The sequence below is a fragment of the Sphaeramia orbicularis genome, chromosome 21 (genome assembly GCF_902148855.1).
Source record: "Sphaeramia orbicularis chromosome 21, fSphaOr1.1, whole genome shotgun sequence".
Taxonomy (NCBI): domain Eukaryota; kingdom Metazoa; phylum Chordata; class Actinopteri; order Kurtiformes; family Apogonidae; genus Sphaeramia; species Sphaeramia orbicularis.
In genome coordinates, this window is record NC_043977.1 from 34,538,690 (window position 1) to 34,556,964 (window position 18,275).

General features: G+C 42.8%; 2 protein-coding genes across 2 annotated transcripts; both read right to left on the minus strand.

Moving 5' to 3' along the window:
• Window positions 1-795: 795 nt before the first annotated feature.
• On the minus strand, window positions 796-2,207 carry LOC115412675 (trace amine-associated receptor 13c-like). Its single transcript, XM_030125290.1, has 2 exons — window positions 2,035-2,207; window positions 796-1,609 (listed from the first exon to the last, which is right to left on the minus strand). Exons 1-2 carry the CDS (start codon window positions 2,205-2,207, stop codon window positions 796-798), a joined length of 987 nt encoding a protein of 328 aa, XP_029981150.1.
• Window positions 2,208-7,126: 4,919 nt separating this feature from the next.
• LOC115412555 (trace amine-associated receptor 13c-like) lies at window positions 7,127-13,971 on the minus strand. The gene is made up of 2 exons (XM_030125125.1): window positions 13,799-13,971; window positions 7,127-7,943 (listed from the first exon to the last, which is right to left on the minus strand). The coding sequence occupies exons 1-2, from the start codon at window positions 13,969-13,971 to the stop codon at window positions 7,127-7,129; spliced, it is 990 nt and encodes a 329-aa protein (XP_029980985.1).
• Between the last annotated feature and the right edge of the window lie 4,304 nt (window positions 13,972-18,275).

Consider the following 18,275-nt stretch of genomic DNA (forward strand, 5'->3'; position numbering starts at 1 on the left):
TGCGGAAAAGAAAAGGGGCTGCAGTTCCACAGACCCACACACAACAAGCAGGTTTTCATTGAAGGCCACACATTTGGAAACACAGGCCAAGAGTGAAGGCAGCGCACCATCTGTCAATCAACAACACACATTAAAATGGAAGGGTCTAAAACAAATAGCTGACTTTACATCTTTCTACATCAAGTGTCAGTGTGTTGAGAAGGTCTGAACTTCTAAATTCCTTGGGATTCACATCTGAGCACTGACTCCACTTTTTGAGAGGAATCTTAAGGAACCAACCGGAGAAAAGGCTGTTTGGAAGGAGGATTAAAGCTGGAGAAGAGAGACTGGCAAACTACAGTTAATCAAATGGGAACCCATCGCCAAGTTCAAGAACAGACCACTTATGAGGAAATCAGCAGTTATCACTGATACCTTGTGAAACGCACAGTTTACTATGCATTACAGATTCTTTTGATGAAAGTGGTCCTGATTGGCTTACAGTACAGTTACCTACCTACCTGCCTAATTTATAAAACTCAGATGACCTAAAGCACTGACCAGTGTACTGGTCATCAATATCAGTGAACTCCACAATACAAATAAATATCTATGGAACAGGTTATGAGTCAGAAAAGTAAGCAACAAAGTCACACACACAAAAAAAAACATGATTTACTGTGATTTTACGTATTTTAATATAACTTGATTTTCTTGTGGGAGAAACATTTTAAAATCTAGTTGTGAACTATATAACAAGAAAAAAAAAAAGTTCAATAATTTTGTTATAATGACAACATCACATTTCAATTAGTCCTACAGAATGTTGATATTTTGGGAGTCAGGCTGCAGTATCTGCATGGTGAAAATTTGTTTTACAGATTTTCTGAACCACGGGTAGAATAAGGAATAGATCAAAGGGTTTAAACAGGAGTTGATATACATAAGAAAGCTTGCATAAAAGTAAACTGTAACAGTAACTGAGGTATCTGCTGCAAGATAAACACAATAATAAGGGCAGAAACATATTAAGAAGACAACAACAAGAACACCAAGACTCCGGGCTGCTTTCAGCTCAGATTTTTTGGCGACTGCCTTCCCTGAACGCTGGGCTGTGATGGATGTGATGTGAGAACGCATGGCACGAGCCTGAGACACAGCCACCACAAACACACTCATGTACAGAGCAATAATGGCAGAAATTGGAAGAATAAATGTTGAAACTAGATCAACAACTTCTGCAACATGACTTATGGAAATGACACACTCTCCCTGACAAATATACTTGCCTGGATGAGTCAGGTTATCATTTAAAATACCAAAACAAAAACAACCAGAACAAAACCAACAGAGACAAATGCAAACTTTAACTCTTTTCACAGTGACCTTATGAGTGTAATGCAGAGGGTCACAGATAGCAACATAGCGGTCGACTGAGATGAGCACCATGTCTCCTACTGATGCAGAAACAGACAACCAACCTAAAAATACATACAAAGAACACATGGAGTCACCAAGAAACCAACAGGTCATTTTTAGGAGGATTTCTGCCGGCATCATCACGAGGCCTACAAAGAGGTCAGACACAGCCAGAGAGAGGAGGAGGAGGTTGGTGGGTGTGTGGAGCTGTCTGAAGGAAGAGAAAAATGATTAAATATTAAAACATGGGAAATGTAAAATCTACTACATGTAGCCAGTGATGGACGGGAACTAAATATGTTTTCTTAAGTCCTGTATTTCAATGAAATTTGATTTATCTGCACTACGGTAATGGAGTGTTTTGATTTTATTCAACTTCATATTTTAACTCCATTACATCTCAGAGCTAAAAACTAAATAGAATAAAAATAAAACATAAGCAATAAACACATCACGTATATTAAAGCTGCAGTAAAGTTTGAGGTTTTAAATGTAGAAGTTTAAGTTAAATCAGAGTGTTTTCAGTGTACTACTGTTTTTGTTTGAATGAAGCTCTTTTTCCACCACTGCATGTAGTTCAGTGTTTATATGAACTGATTAACATAAAAAAAACCTTTGTTGACAAAAAATATCTGCCTGAAATGGGCGACTGAGATGATGACCATCAGGTTGAGAGCCACAGTGAGCGGAGAGAAGGTGAACAGCAGGATGTGATAGACCACAGCATTAGTCTGAGAAACCACTGGCTTCAGGCAGGAGGTATTGAGGAGTTCTGGAAAACAGAACTCTGCTTCTTCATGTGTTTCCATCAGTGAAACAGAGACACAATGCAAAGAGAAGTATCAGCTCTTAGAGCTTATTAACTGTTTATCTGTGTCCTTGGTCATCCCTCCTTTCTCTCCACCTCTGATGGACAGTGTTGTTCCTCCTCTCTCCCTCCTCTCTGGTCCTCCCTGGGTCTGCATCTGGGGAGGGTACGCTTATGCCGCATTTCCACTACGTGGAACCGGCTCGACTCGACTCAGGTACCAGGTCCTATTCCTGTAGACCATTTCTATTACAGGACACTACAGACTTTACAGTACCTGGACGTCATAGCCATGCAGCGCATTACTTCCGTGTCGTCTGCTCAGACAGTTGCTGATAAACTCGCTTGTTGCGTGTTGTCTCGTCAAGCTCATGCTGAATTTTTACATCGGCCACCAAGGACTGAATCTCGACCGACTATGGTGTAGTTTGCGGGCTGTCATTATGTGGATTAACCTACCGGTATATTTATTGTAAACTTCGGCATCCGTTTTTTGTAAAATGGTGGGTCACAGAGACGACTTTCTGACCAATCACTGGTCTGCAGAGTTTAAGCATCACGTTTTAGTATCTGGTCCCCTGTCCTGGAACCTTGGCGGAAGTGATACCAAAAAACTAGTACCGGGTACCAGATTCCAGGTCCTTTTTAATATGGAAACGCAAAAAGGCCGAGTCGAGCTGAGTGGGTACCACGTAGTGGAAACACAGCATTAGTTACAGGTTGAACTCAGAGTCCAGACCCACACAAATACAAGGTTTCACGCACAGGGCCACAGTAGGGATTTCCCTGTGTCTGTTTCAAGGGTTGTGGTTTAGGGGTCCTCCTGCAGAACAATTTCATTGTATCTGACTTCAAAATCCCTATTAATTTGTACCTATTTTTAGATAATTACAGTGTTTGACCTAAGTTTGTGGAAGAGTTAATGTAATTGGATGTTCTTCAGTGGCCAGCTCAGTCATCTGATCTCAACCCAACAGAGCAGCTTTTCAGTTATCGAAGACTAAACTGAAGACAGAAAGACCCACAAACTAGTAGCAACTGGAGGCATCTGTAGTAAAGGACTGACAAACTATGTCCAGGAGGAAACTCAGCGTTAGGGGATGTCCATGAGTTCCAAACTTCAGGCAGTTATTGACCTGAAGTCTGGTCAGTAACTTCAGGTCAGTATTAAAGGGGTCATCTTTTGCCAAACCCATTTTTATTAGTCTTTGGTACATTATTTGTGTATCTGGGGACCCTAATAGTTCAAAAAGTTTGAATTTGAACCCTCCAGGTGCTGCAAAGCTATCTTTATATTCATTTTGGCAAAAATCAAGTGAATTTCCTGTTTTAATTACTTCGTAATTTGTTCCCTCTGTAACTAGTTACGTTGTAAAGACCCACAGGCCATTTCCCATATTTGACGTCATTCGAATATGATTCATGTTTAAGACTCCAGCAGGGGCAAAATAACTTATTGGTTAAACCTTGATGTGAACAACTTGGTCACATGGATGGTTTAATATTTGTTGTATTTAGTAAAATATTTAATAATGAATTATGCACATTCACAATATAAAAAGGCGTGGATATGACACACGCACGGGCACTCGGAGGAGTGGGACGTCACACACCGGGTTGGAAGTGTGCCAAAGCCGGTGACCCTGTGGAACTGAATCTGTGGATTTAACCTTTTTTTGGGTTAAACATTTTTCCCCCTTTCCACATGGATTATTGACTTTCAAGGAGCAGCTGGAACCTTCACAGGCTGGATGAGTGGTGGTGTTGCGCGGAGCTGTGAGTAGAGCCTGCAGCGACGCTGCTACTGCTTCGCTGATTCTGTTTTTGTGTGTGGACTTTCAGGAACTAAGGGGGAAAGGTGTTGGGGGGGTTGAACTGTCTTATTTTGAATGCATTAAAGTAATTTGAGTTTTGTTAAATGTGGTGGGTTGGAAAAAAAAACTGTATATGATTGCTTTGTGGTGTATTTTGTGGTATTTCGGGTTAACTGTGGATGCGCACGAGTGTGGTGTGTGTGAGTGTGTATGGGTTGGGGTTTCATCTGTGGAAATTAAAAGGCCAGTACAGAGCTGAACGCATTTTTTGTCTTTATCTTATTTTCTCCTGCTGACGGTGAAATCCACCCGTGTCCTTAAATGCGTTGTAGCGGAGGCGCTTTAGAAAATAAGCAAACTGTTACAACGTCACGACATTTGCACACATAAGGTCAAGACTTTCAATGAACATTTTTCCACCTATGGAGATATGGGACAGAGCAGCACAGTCGACAACTGGTGGGGGGGGGGGGGGGGGGGGGGGGCATGTGAAGTGGCTCTTGTGCATTTAAAGGGCCAGCGCTTATAACAACCTTTCTTTTGTCATTACTCAGAAATAGGGTATAAGATGGACCTGTGGAGTTGAGTTAATGAAGCATTCAGACCCAAGCATAGCATTTACAGTTTATGTAGACCACAGGGAAATGTTTGAAAATGCATAATTCTATTTTTAAAAAAGCAGAACATGACCCCTTTAAAAAGTCAAAATTTTAATACTTGTCTTTCACCCGTTAAAAACAATCCACATATATTTTAAACAAGTGTAATTTGGACACTAGTCAGCCTCTATATGATTTGACAGTCCACTCATTTACATCTATGTATGTTATATTTTAGTATTCTAAGATTTGTACAAAATTAATTGCTTAGTATAGTTTCACTGAGGAACACTTCTAATATCGGTTTCTCAATTTCCTTTTTTTAAATTAATCTTTATTTCTCTACCTACAGCATCTTGTACGAGGGGAGAAGTGAAGTGTCTGTAGATGCAAAATGAGAGGAAAGCTTTTGGAGACACAAGGAGAGACACATGTGTGTATCCAAACTAGGGGTGTAACGATTACCAGTATAATGATAAACCGCTATAAAATTTCCGACAGTTAGTATTACCATTTAAATTCTAATTATTATGATAATCGTGTTTGATTACTGCACTTAGAAAACTCATGGTACGCTCATTTTCTGGAGAAGCAGCGGTACTCCAGGCGTGTTTGTAATGTTTGGCCTCTGAAAACATGGCTGAAGGCACCTGTTTGGACAGAGCTCCAGAGATTCGAAGATAGCGGGCTCCCACACGGACTCGGTCCATCAGAGTTTGGGTCGGTCCTAACATGCACTCAGACGGACTTGCGAGCGCACAGACCTGGTCCGTGCTAGTGTTAACCTCTCCCTGGCCCCCAGTGATTCACATCCTCACCCAACAGAGAAACTGTCTCAATATAGATTCTCAGGACAAACTCATGTCAGTTCAAATGGGCCCAACTGAGTGACCTTCAACTGCACAAAGACACATGATGTGCGTAAAAACCAAAGGAGAGGAGGTTTTATGAACTGAAGGAACTTCAACAGTAAATCCAGTCACTGACCTCCAGAGGAACTGGACCATATGACACTGCTGTGGTCGGTCTGTCTCTCACCAGGAGGGAACCACAGACCAGTCTGGATCAGATCAGCCTAACATGTTTTAAAATCCTCATTCTTTCAGAATATTTACATTTGTACATTAAACCGTTCAGGAAAATATGACTGTGTTTCACTTTCAGTTTGTGTGTTCAATGGTGTATATGTGTGACATTGTGAATGATTTGATCTGGAAAATGGTCAAACTCCACTCTGACCTGACCAACTACTTTTTTTCACACTCAAAACCCACTCAGGAATCAATAGGAGAACTGATAAGGAATTGGATTGATAAGCAGAACTGATAATGGCATTGATATTGATCAAATCCTATTAGTTCCACCCCTGGTGCAGATATCCCCTGTGTCCATAAGGTGCCAACTTTAATGCTGATTTGTATGTTTGTTGTTATTATTTGAATTTTTCTGCAACAGAAAGTACATTGTGTGTGTTACTTTACTATTATTATTTTTTCAAAATACAGCTTGGTTATATTATTTCAGTGTGTGTATAAGTACTTTTTGAACATTTTGAGCACATTTCAACAATACCGTGATAATTATTAAAACTGCGATAATTTTTGTCAAAATAACCTTGATATGAAATTTTCATATCGTTACATCACTAATCCAAACTGGACCCCATGATGACAACAAGCAAAGTTAAAGACATGTACCTGCCTTCAGGTCAGGTGACAAGGCTCCATTCAGTTACAGCTAAAGCAAACCTGAGGAGAGGCTTCACACAGGCCAAGAGTGAAGGTGGTGCACCATCTGTCAGTCAGCAACACACATTAAAATGGAAGGGTCTAAAACAAATAGCTGACTCTACATCTTTCTACATCAACAGTGTCAGTGTGTTGAGAAGGTCTGAACTTCTAAATTCCTTGGGATTCACATCTGAGCACTGACTCAATTTTTGAGAGTAATCTTAAGGAACTGATTGGATAAAAGGCTGTTTGGAAGGAGGATTAAAGCTGGAGCAGAGAGACTGGCAAACTACAGTTAATCAAATGGGGACCCTTAGCAAAGTTCACCAACAGACCACTTATGAGGAAATCAGAGGTTATCACTGATACGTTGTGAAATGCACAGAGTACTACACATTACAGATTCTTTTGATGAAAGTGGTCTTGATTGGCTTACAGTACAGTTACCTGTCTACCTGCCTAATTTATAAAACTCAGATGACCTAAGGCACTGACCAGTGTCCTGGTCATCAATATCAGTGAACTCTACAATACAATTCAATATCTATGGAACAGGTTATGAGTCAGAAAAGTAAGCAACAGAGTCACACAAAAAAAAAAACAAAAAAAAAAAATTAAATGAACATGATTTTATGTGATTTTATGTATTTTTATATAACTTGACTTTCTTGAGGGAGAAACGTATTTTAAATCTGTAGTTGTGAACAATATAACAAGATTTTTTTTTAAAAAGTTCAATAATTTTGTCATAATGAGAACATCACATTTCAATTAGTCCTACAGAATGTTGATATTTCGGGAGTCAGGCTGCAGTATCTGCATGGTGAAAATCTGTTTAACAGATTTTCTGAACCACGGATAGAATAAGGAATAGATCAAAGGGTTTAAACAGGAGTTGAAAAACATAAGAAATTTCAGATAAAAGTAAACTGTAACAGTAACTGAGGTATCTGCTGCAAGATAAACACAATAATAAGGGCAGAAACATATTAAGAAGACAACAACAAGAACACCAAGACTCCGGGCTGCTTTCAGCTCAGATTTGTTGGCGACTGCCTTCCCTGAACGCTGGGCTGTGATGGATGTGATGTGAGAACGCATGGCACGAGCCTGAGACACAGCCACCACAAACACACTCATGTACAGAGCAATAATGGCACAAATTGGAAGAATAAATGTTGAAACTAGATCAACAACTTCTGCAACAAGATTTATGGAAATCATACACTCTCCCTGACAAATATGATACTTGCCCGGATGAGTCAGGTTATCTTTTAAAATACCAAAACAATAACAACCAGAACAAAACCAACAGAGACAAATGCAAACTTTAACTCTTTTCACAGTGACCTTATTAGTGTAATGCAGAGGGTCACAGATAGCAACATAGCGGTCGACTGAGATGAGCACCATGTCTCCTACTGATGCAGAAACAGACAACCAAGCCAGAAATGTACACAAAGAACACATGGAGTCACCAAGAAACCAACAGGTCATGTTTCGGAGGATTTCTCCCGGTATCATCACGAGGCCTACAAAGAGATCAGACACAGCCAGAGAGAGGAGGAGGAGGTTGGTGGGTGTGTGGAGCTGTCTGAAGGAAGAGAAAAATGATTAAATATTAAAACATGGGAAATGTAAAATCTACTACATGTGGTGGACGGGAACTAAATATGTTTTCTCAAGTCCTGTATTTCAATGAAATTTGATTTATCTGCACTACAGTAACGGAGTGTCATGCGTCGACGGTTATGTTGATTTTTTTAGGAGTTTTTGGTCTCTTCCTGTTTTATTTTGGTGATGGTGGTTGCTTTCCTGTTTTTTGTCTGCACACTGTCAGTCTTGTCTTTGGCTTCCCTTTCCCTTCATTGTTTGCACCTGGTGTTCCCCTCATTATTGTCCACACCTGTTTTTGATCCCTGCCTCCCTTATATATTCTCCCTGCTCCCTTTTTCTCTTGTCAGTGCGTCCTTGTCTGTGATCTTGTGAAGAGCTTCATTTGATAAGTATCTGGAATCTTGAACCGCATGTTTTTCTACCTCAGATTTTTAGTTTGTTAAAAGTACGTTGTACTCCTCTTTTAGTTAATAGGGGATTTTGAGCACGTTGTGCTTCACCTTTTGTTAATCCTTTTTTGTACTTGGAGAACTTTGTTTAATAAATCCTTTTTTGACCACTGACCAACATGTCTCGCTGCATTTGGGTCCACACCAAGAGTCGTGTTCTAACAGAACGCACTGACCAAAAATGGACCCAGCCGAGACTGAAGCTGTGTTAGCCACTGTTGGAGCGCAAGGGCATCGGCTCCATGAAATGGAAGCACACCTCGTTGCTTTGAGCCAAGCTGTGCAGCAGCTCATAGAGCGGCAGCGACGAGACCAAGAAGAAATGTCAGATCAGATTCTGAGAACGAACCAGACCATGCAGAGAATTTTAACCCACCTGGAACCAGGGAACACTGTTCCTACCCAGCCCGTCAGGATGGTTCCTGTCGTCTCGACGATTCCTCCACCGGCCGAACCCACCGTCAGCGTAACTCCCCGTTCCTCGCCACAGCTCGCCCCTCCCGACAAATTCTCAGGACAATCAGGTGACTGCAGAACTTTTATGTTTCAATGTGACCTTCACTTTTAACTGTTTCCCATGATCTATGAATCTGAGTATACCAAGCTGGCCTTCATCATTTCCCACCTCACCGGACGGGCAGCGGAGTGGGCTACGAGCGAGTGGGACCGGGGATCCGCCACCTGCCAGTCTGCAGAGGCATTCTTCGCTGCTCTCCGGCGGGTGTTTGACCACGTCGCCCCAACTCGCGAAGCGGTCCAGAGGCTCAAGAACCTACGGCAGGGGGACCTCAGCATGGGAGAATATTCCATCTGATTCCGTTCAGCTGCAGACAACACTGATTGGAACAATGCAGCTTTGAAGGACGCCTTCCGCCGGGGGCTGCCGGGCGTCCTTAAGGATCAGCTGGCGCCGCTGGAGGAGCCTCCAGACCTGGACTCGTTGATCACCATGGCAACCCGCTTGGACATCCGCAATCGGGAGAGAGACCAGGAGCGACGCTTCGAGGACAGCAGGCACTCGTTCCAGTCAGTCCCTCCATACCCATCCACATCAACACAAAGACCCAACGCTCCTTCGGCGCCCCCTGCTGGAGAGGAGGAACCCATGCAGTTGGGCCGCACACACATCTCTCCAGCAGAACGGCAGCGCCGTCGACAGGAAGGGAGGTGTTTTTACTGTGGACAGCAGGGACATCTGAGGGCAGCCTGTCGGGTAAGAAAACCTCGCTTCTCACCAGAGATCCACGACATCACAAGCAAACACCCCCTTCCTAGCTCCCTTAGACGCACTTTGACTCCAGTAACTTTTACTGTACATAACAACAAGATAGAGTTGGGGGCTTTCATAGATTCAGGGGCTGATGAGAACCTTATGGACGAAGCTTTAGTTAAGAGTCTGAACTTAAAGATGTGTGGCCTTCCCTCTAAGGTCACGGCTCAGGGAATTACTGGGGAAAAGCTATTTCAGGTTTCTCATCAAACAGAACCCCTGCTGATGAACATAGATGATCATAGTGAAGTGGTGGAATTTCAAATTGTAAAATCTCTTTTTCACCCCATTGTGCTTGGATTTCCTTGGTTAAAGAAACACTATCCCTCCGTAGACTGGGTTTCAGGTAGGATCGAGTCCTGGGGAAAGGACTGTAATGTTAATTGTGTCACAAGTACCCATAATGTAGCCTCAGCAACCTTTTCCAAACAACCCATGATCACGCAGGCTCAGGGGAAAACAGAAGATTCAGATTTATCTAATGTACCTACTCACTATCACCACTTGAGGGAGGTGTTTAGTAAGACTCGGGCATCCTCTCTTCCTCCCCACCGGGACTATGACTGTCCCATTGATCTGCTGCCTGGAGCTCCCATTCCTAAAGGACGCATGTACTCATTGTAACAGACTGAGACTAAAGCTATGGAGGAATATATAGACCAATCACTTAAGTCTGGGATAATTCATCCTTCCTCCTCACCAGCTGGAGCGGGTTTCTTTTTTGTAGCAAAGAAGGACGGTACTCTCCGTCCATGTATAGATTACAGTCCCCTTAATGAAATCACAGTAAAGAATCGCCATCCCCTACCTTTGATGGCGTCCGCATTCGGCCAACTACAGGGAGCCCAATACTTTACTAAGTTAGACCTGAGGAATGCATATCACTTGGTCCGCATACGTGAGGGGGATGAGTGGAAAACTGGTTTTAACACTCCTTCTGGACATTTTGAGTATCTAGTCATGCCGTTCGGATTAGCGAACGCTCCAGCTGTGTTTCAATGCATGGTTAATGACGTGTTAAGGGACTTTTTGAACCGCTTTGTGTATGTTTATCTCGATGACATCTTGATTTTTTCCAAGGACTTAAAGTCCTACAAGCAGCATGTCACTCAGGTGTTAGAACGGTTGCTTGAGAACCAGTTGTATGTAAAAGCAGAAAAATGTGAGTTCCATGCCACCTCTGTAACTTTTCTGGGTTTTGTTATCCAGGAAAGGTGGAAATGGATCCCACCAAGGTGAAGACTGTGGGAAATTGGCCGGTCCCAGATTCCCGTAAAAAGGTGCAACAGTTCTTGGGGTTTGCTAATTTCTACCGTAAGTTCATTAGAAACTTTAGCTCTATAGCAGCCCCTCTACATGCATTGACCTCAGTAAATTCCCCTTTTGTCTGGACACAACAAGCCAACAAGTCATTTGAACGCCTAAAACTAGCCTTCACCTCAGCCCCCATACTCACCATTCCTAATCCTGAACTTCAGTTTGTGGTAGAGGTTGACTCTTCCAATGAAGGAATTGGGGGGGGTTTATCACAGCGATCCCCCCATGATAACAAGTTGCATCCTTGTGCATTCCTCTCACGTCAGCTATCGTCAGCAGAGAAGAATTATGATATAGGAAACAAGGAACTGTTGGCTGTTAAGGTGGCTTTGGAGGAGTGGCGGCACTGGTTAGAGGGGGCCCGGTTACCATTCCTAGTTTGGACAGATCACAAGAACTTGGAGTACATTCGTAAGGTTAAATGTCTTAATTACAGACAGGCCCGGTGGTCATTGTTTTTCAGTCGTTTTAATTTTTCCTTATCTTACAGACCAGGGTCCAAGAACGGTAAACCGGATGCCCTCTCTCGTTTATATGAACCAGTGCTGATGGCCAAAGACCCTGAACCCATCCTTACATCTTCCCTTGTGGTCGGAGCGGTCAGCTGGCCTACAGAAGATCAGGTCAAGCGGGAGGCAAGTGTGAGTCCAGTACCTAGAAACTGTCCACCTAACCGATTGTTTGTTCCCTCCTCACTGAGGTCGCAGGTCATTCATTGGGCTCACAGCTCACTGCTGACTTGTCATCCTGGGGCTCGCAGAACTTCATTTGTGGTTCACCAGAAGTTCTGGTGGCCATCTCTAGACCAAGATGTCAAGAATTACGTGGCTGCCTGCACTATCTGCGCCCGTAATAAAACCTCCTCCAGGCCGCCACAAGGTTTGCTTCAGCCTCTGCCGTTTCCCAGTCGACCATGGTCAGACATATCTCTTGATTTTGTTACAGGTCTCCCTTCCTCTAGGGGCAATACCACAGTACTAACTATTGTAGACAGATTCACCAAGATGGTTCATTTTGTTGCCTTACCAAAACTGCCTTCAGCTAAGGAAACAGCAAAGCTTCTTCTTACCGAAGTAGTCAGACTCCACGGCATACCCAAAGATATTGTTTCAGATCGGGGGCCCCAGTTTTCCTCAGTTTTGGAAAGAGTTTTGTTCTCTTTTAGGTGCCACGGCCAGCCTGATGTCAGGTTACCATCCGCAGTCGAATGGGCAGACGGAATGCCTCAATCAAGAGCTTGAGACCTGCCTACGTTGCCTGGTGTTGCAGAATCCCGCATCCTGGAGTGAGCACCTGGCCTGGGTGGAGTATGCCCATAATACCCTGCCTACCGCTGCTACTGGTCTGTCCCCTTTTTATTGTGCCTATGGTTTCCAACCTCCTTTGTTCCCTAGCTCTGAGAAGGAGGTGGTGGTGCTGTCCGCGCAGAGCCTGGTGAGGAGATGCCACCGGGTGTGGGCTGCTGCCCGCAAGATTCTCACTCGCAGTGCCTCCCGTATGAAGATGATGGCTGATCGCCGGCGGCGCGCGGCACCGGGGTACAGACCAGGGCAGCAGGTTTGGCTCTCCACCCGGGATCTTCCACTTAACGTGGAGTCCAGGAAGCTCGCTCCCAGGTTTGTTGGTCCGTTTCCAGTTTCCAAGGTGATAAATCCTGTATCTGTGCATCTCCGTCTGCCCAGGTCGCTCCGTGTACATCCAACCTTCCATGTAAGCCGTCTTAAGCCAGTTGTCCAGAGTCCGCTGGTTCCTCCAGTCACGCCTCCTCCTCCACCCCGGACTATTGATGGGGGTCCGGTCTACACTGTCAAGAAACTTCTGGCAGTTCGAAAGAGGAGCAGAGGTCGCCAGTATCTGGTGGATTGGGAGGGGTATGGTCCAGAAGAAAGAATGTGGGTACCATCAAGAGACATCCTGGACAACCAACTTATCAGGGACTTTCATTCTGGACCACCTGCCTCTCCTGGTCTGTCGGGAGTCGGACCTGGTGGGGGGGGGGGGTACTGTCATGCGTCGACGGTTATGTTGATTTTTTTAGGAGTTTTTTGGTCTCTTCCTGTTTTATTTTGGTGATGGTGGTTGCTTTCCTGTTTTTTGTCTGCACACTGTCAGTCCTGTCTTTGGCTTCCCTTTCCCTTCATTGTTTGCACCTGGTGTTCCCCTCGTTATTGCCCACACCTGTTTTTGATCCCTGCCTCCCTTATATATTCTCCCTGCTCCCTTTGACTCTTGTCAGTGCATCCTTGTCTGTGATCTTGTGAAGAGATTCATTTGATAAGTATCTGGAATCTTGAACCGCATGTTTTTCTACCTCAGATTTTTAGTTTGTTAAAAGTACGTTGTACTCCTCTTTTAGTTAATAGGGATTTTTGAGCACGTTGTGCTTCACCTTTTGTTAATCCCTTTTTGTACTTGGAGAACTTTGTTTAATAAATCCTTTTTTGACCACTGACTAACGTGTCTCGCTGCATTTGGGTCCACACCAAGAGTCGTGTTCTAACACGGAATGTTTTAATTTTATTCAGCTTCATATTTTCACTCCATTACATCTTTGAGCTAAAAACAAAATAAAACAAGAATAAAACATAAGCAATAAACACATAACGTACATTAAAGCTGCAGTAAAGTTTGAGATTTTAAATGAGGAAGTTTAAGTAAAATCAGAGTGTTTTCAGTGTACTACTGTTTTTGCTTGAATGAAGGTCTTTTTTCACCACTGCATGTAGTTCAGCATTTATATTAACTAATTAACATAAAAAAAAAAAAAAAAAACCTTCGTTGACAAAAAATATCTGCCTGAAATGGGCGACTGAGATGATAACCATCAGGTTGAGAGCCACAGTGAGTGGAGAGAGGGTGAACAGCAGGATGTGATAGACCACAGCATTAGTCTGAGAAACCACTGGCTTCAGGCAGGAGGTATTGAGGAGTTCTGGAAAACAGAGCTCTGCTTCTTCATGTGTTTCCATCAGTGAAAGAGACACAATGCAAAGAGAGATATCAGCTCTTAGAGCTTATTAACTGTTTATCTGTGTCCTTGGTCATCCCTCCTTTCTCTCCACCTCTAATGGACAGTGTTGTTCCTCCTCTCTCCCTCCTCTCTGGTCCTCCCCTGGGTCTGCATCTGGGGAGGGTACGCTTATGTCGCATTTCCACTATGTGGAACCGGCTCGACTCGACTCAGGTACCAGGTCCTATTCCTATAGACCATTTCCATTACAGGACACTACAGACTTTACAGTACCTGGACGTCGTAGCGATGCAGCACATTACTTCCGTGTCGTCTGCTCAGACAGTTGCTGATAAACTCGCTTGTTGCGTGTTGTCTCGTCAAGCTCATGCTGAATTTTTACATCGGCCACCAAGGACTGAATCTCGACCAACTATGGTGTAGTTTGCGGGCTGTCATGTGGATTAACCTACCAGTATATTTACTGTAAACTTCCACATCCGATTTTTGTAAAATGGCGGGTCACAGAGACGACTTTCTGACCAATCAGTGGTCTGCAGTGTGCACATGTCACATTTTAATATCTGGTCCCCTGTCCTGGAACCTCGGTGGAGGTGATACCAAAAAAGTAGTACCGGGTACCAGATTCCAGGTCCTTTTTAATATGGAAACTCAAAAAGGCCAAGTCGAGCTGAGCGGGTACCACGTAGTGGAAACGCAGCATTAGTTACAGGTTGAACTCAGAGTCCAGACCCACACAAATACAAGGTTTCACGCACAGGGCCACAGTAGGGATTTCCCTGTGTCTGTTTCAAGGGTTGTGGTTTAGGGGTCCTCCTGCAGAACAATTTCATTGTATCTGACTTCAAAATCCCTATTAATTTTTACCTATTTTTAGATAATTACAGTGTTTGACCTAAGTTTGTGGAAGAGTTAATGTAATTGGATGTTCAGTGGCCAGCTCAGTCACCTGATCTCAACCCAACAGAGCAGCTTTTCAGTTATCGAAGACTAAACTGAAGACAGAAAGACCCACAAACTAGTAGCAACTGGAGGCACTTGTAGTAAAGGACTGACAAACTATGTCCAGGAGGAAACTCAGCATTAGGGGATGTCCATGAGTTCCAAACTTCAGGCAGTTATTGACCTGAAGTCTGGTCAGTAACTTCAGGTCAGTATTAAAGGGGTCATCTTTTGCCAAACCCATTTTTATTAGTCTTTGGTGCATTATTTGTGTATTTGCACCCTAATAGTTCAAAAAGTTTGAATTTGAACCCTCCAGGTGCTGCAAAGCTATCTTTATATTGTGATAATCTGTGCTAATTAACCAATATGGGTTATTTATGTTCATTGTGTTCTGCTGTTTAGTTGCACTGTTTTGGTTCAGGTGGTTGTGACTGATGATGGGCGGAGTTAGAGAGAGAGAGACTAAGGGGGAGGGCTGAGAGGCTGAGGGTGCGGAAGTAGAGGGGTGTGAGGATGCTGATGTACCTGAGGAGAGCCGTTTTTTTCAGATTGTCCTGTGAATGATTAATAAACCTTCTGTGCGTCACTACTGGCTTCCTCCTTGAGTGGAACTCTCCGGGGTGTTACAATATTCATTTTGGCAAAAATCAAGTAAATTTCCTGTTTTAATTACTTCGTAATTTGTTCCCTCTGTAACTAGTTACGTTGTAAAGACCCACAGGCCATTTCCCATATTTGACATCATTCGAATATGTGTCATGTTTAAGACCTCCAGCAGGGGCAAAATAACTAATTGGTTAAACCTTGATGTGAACAATTTGGTCACATGGATGGTTTAATATTTGTTGTATTTAGTAAAATATTTAATCATGAATTATGCACATTCACAATATAAAAAGGCGTGGATATGACGTGCACGCACGGGCACTCGGAGGAGTGGGACGTCACACGCCGGGTTGGAAGTGTGCCAAAGCCGGTGACCCTGTGGAACTGAATCTGTGGATTTAACCTTTTTTTGGGTTAAACTTTTTTCCCCCTTTCCACATGGATTATTGACTTTCAAGGAGCAGCTGGAACCTTCACGGGCTGGATGAGTGGTGGTGTTGCGCGGAGCCGTGAGTGGAGCCTGCGGCGACGCTGCTTCTGCTTCGCTGCTACTGTTTGTGTGCGTGGACTTTTAGGAACTAAGGGGGTAAAGTGTTGGGGGGGGGGTTGAACTGTCTTAGGTTGAATGCATTATAGTAATTTGAGTTTTGTTAAATGTGGTGGGTTGGAAAAAAAACTGTATATGATTGCTTTGTGGTGTATTTTGTGGTATTTCTTGTTAACTGTGGATGAGTATGAGTGTGGTGTGTGTGAGTGTGTATGGGTTGGGGTTTCATCTGTGGAAATTAAAAGGCCAGTACAGAGCTGAACGCATTTTTTGTCTTTATCTTATTTTCTCCTGCTGACGGTTAACCCACCCTTGTCCTTAAATGCGTTGTAGCGGAGGCGCTTTAGAAAATAAGCAAACTGTTAGAACGTCACGACATTTACACACATAAGGTCAAGACTTTCAATGAACATTTTTCCACCTATGGAGATATGGGACAGAGCAGCACGGTCGACAACTGGTGTGGGGGGGTGTATGTGAAGTGGCTCCTTTGCATTTAAAGGGCCAGCGCTCAAAATGACCTTTCTTTTGTCATTACTCAGAAATAGGGTTGAAGATGGACCTGTGGAGTTGAATTAATGAAGCATTCAGACCCAAGCATAGCATTTACAGTTTATGTAGACCACAGGAAAATGTTTGAAAATGCATAATTCTATTGTTAAAAAAGCAGAACATGACCCCTTAAAAAGTCAAAATTTTAATATTTGTCTTTCACCCAACCGTTAAAAACAATCCTCATATATTTTAAACACCCTTAGTTTGGACACTAGTGAGTCACTATGTAATTTGACAGTCCACTCATTTACATCCATGTATGTTATATTTTAGTATGCTAAAATTTGTACATAATTAATTGCTTGGTATAGTTTCACTGAGGAACACTTCCAATATCGGTTTCTCAATTTCCTTTTTTTAAATTAATTTTTATTTCTCTACCTACAGCATCTTCTACGAGGGGAGAAGTGAAGTTTCTGTAGATGCAAAGTGAGAGGAAAGCTTTTGGAGACACAAGGAGAGACACATGTATGTATCCAAACTAGGGGTGTAACGATTACCGGTATAATGACAAACCGGTGTAAAATTTCCAATGGTTAGTATTACCATTTAAATTCTAATTATAATGATAATTGTGTTTGATTACCGCACTTAGAAAACTCATGGTATGTTCATTTTCTGGAGAAGCAGCAGCACACCTGGCGTTAGGGCTGCTCGATTATAGGAAAAAAAAATAATCACGATTATTTTAGCAATAATTGAAATCACGATTATTAAAAACGATTATTTGTTAACCTTAAAGTTGTTTATTTTTTTCTAGCAAAACAATGTAAAATATACTCTTTAAACATAAATAAAGCTTTTAACCACTAAAACAAAGTATGTTCACTTTTGTACAAAACACAAAATCTTTGAATGCAAATAAGTATACTGTAAATTCAAGTATGTTTCCTTTTGTAAATAAATAGTGCACTGTAATTAAACTGCTACAGACTTGCCATAGAACTGTAGCAATAAAAAAAAAAAAAACTCACGTAAAGTGCAAATTATAAATTCAAGTATGTTCAATGTAGTATGAAACAGTAAATTCAGTGGCGTGCCGTGAGGTTTCAGTTCAGGCCTTCTGTATACATCAGCCATCTAGAATACGCACGCTAGGGTTATACGGGTTAGGTCAGGTTAGGTTAATACGGGAGTTGCAGCGTAAAGAGATTCGGAGACTGAAGATTGCATTGCGGGCAAAGTTGTTTTTATGTGTTTTAGTTTTTCATAAGATTATGATAACGGCGGCGGTGGTTAAACTTTAGATGGTTAAAAAGGTTTGTTGTGTTAGCGGTCGGTGCGGACACAACTACGAAACACTTTTTGCACGTGATGTGTTTTTGCTCTTCGTCTTCTTCATCAAACCCAAAGTGATTCCATACAATCGAATTTGACTTGCCTTTTTTGTTTACCAAGCACGTCTGCTGTGATTCTCTTGCCATTTGTCCAGACCGCTAGGTACAACTTTCCTCTTGGGGTGGACCTGCCGGCTAGCAGGCAGCAGTAGCTTAGAGGGGGGCGGGGCAGAGCAGCTCATGGGAGCTTGCGTGCGCGTGAATTAAACAACTCAAAATTAATAATCGTTTTTTCTCGATTACATAATTTTTGTAATCGTTGCGTGTAATAAACGAAATCGTAATCGAATTTCGATTAATTGCACAGCCCTA

What these genes read in the sequence shown, in the direction of transcription:
- LOC115412675 (XM_030125290.1), bottom strand. Translation starts at nt 2,207, where the DNA reads ATGGAAACACATGAAGAAGCAGAGTTCTGTTTTCCAGAACTCCTCAAT. An exon ending in ATCTCAGTCGCCCATTTCAG is followed by an intron (nt 1,610 to 2,034) that starts GCAGATATTTTT and finishes CTCTTCCTTCAG; the next exon opens with ACAGCTCCACACACCCACCA.
- LOC115412555 (XM_030125125.1), bottom strand. Translation starts at nt 13,971, where the DNA reads ATGGAAACACATGAAGAAGCAGAGCTCTGTTTTCCAGAACTCCTCAAT. An exon ending in ATCTCAGTCGCCCATTTCAG is followed by an intron (nt 7,944 to 13,798) that starts GCAGATATTTTT and finishes CTCTTCCTTCAG; the next exon opens with ACAGCTCCACACACCCACCA.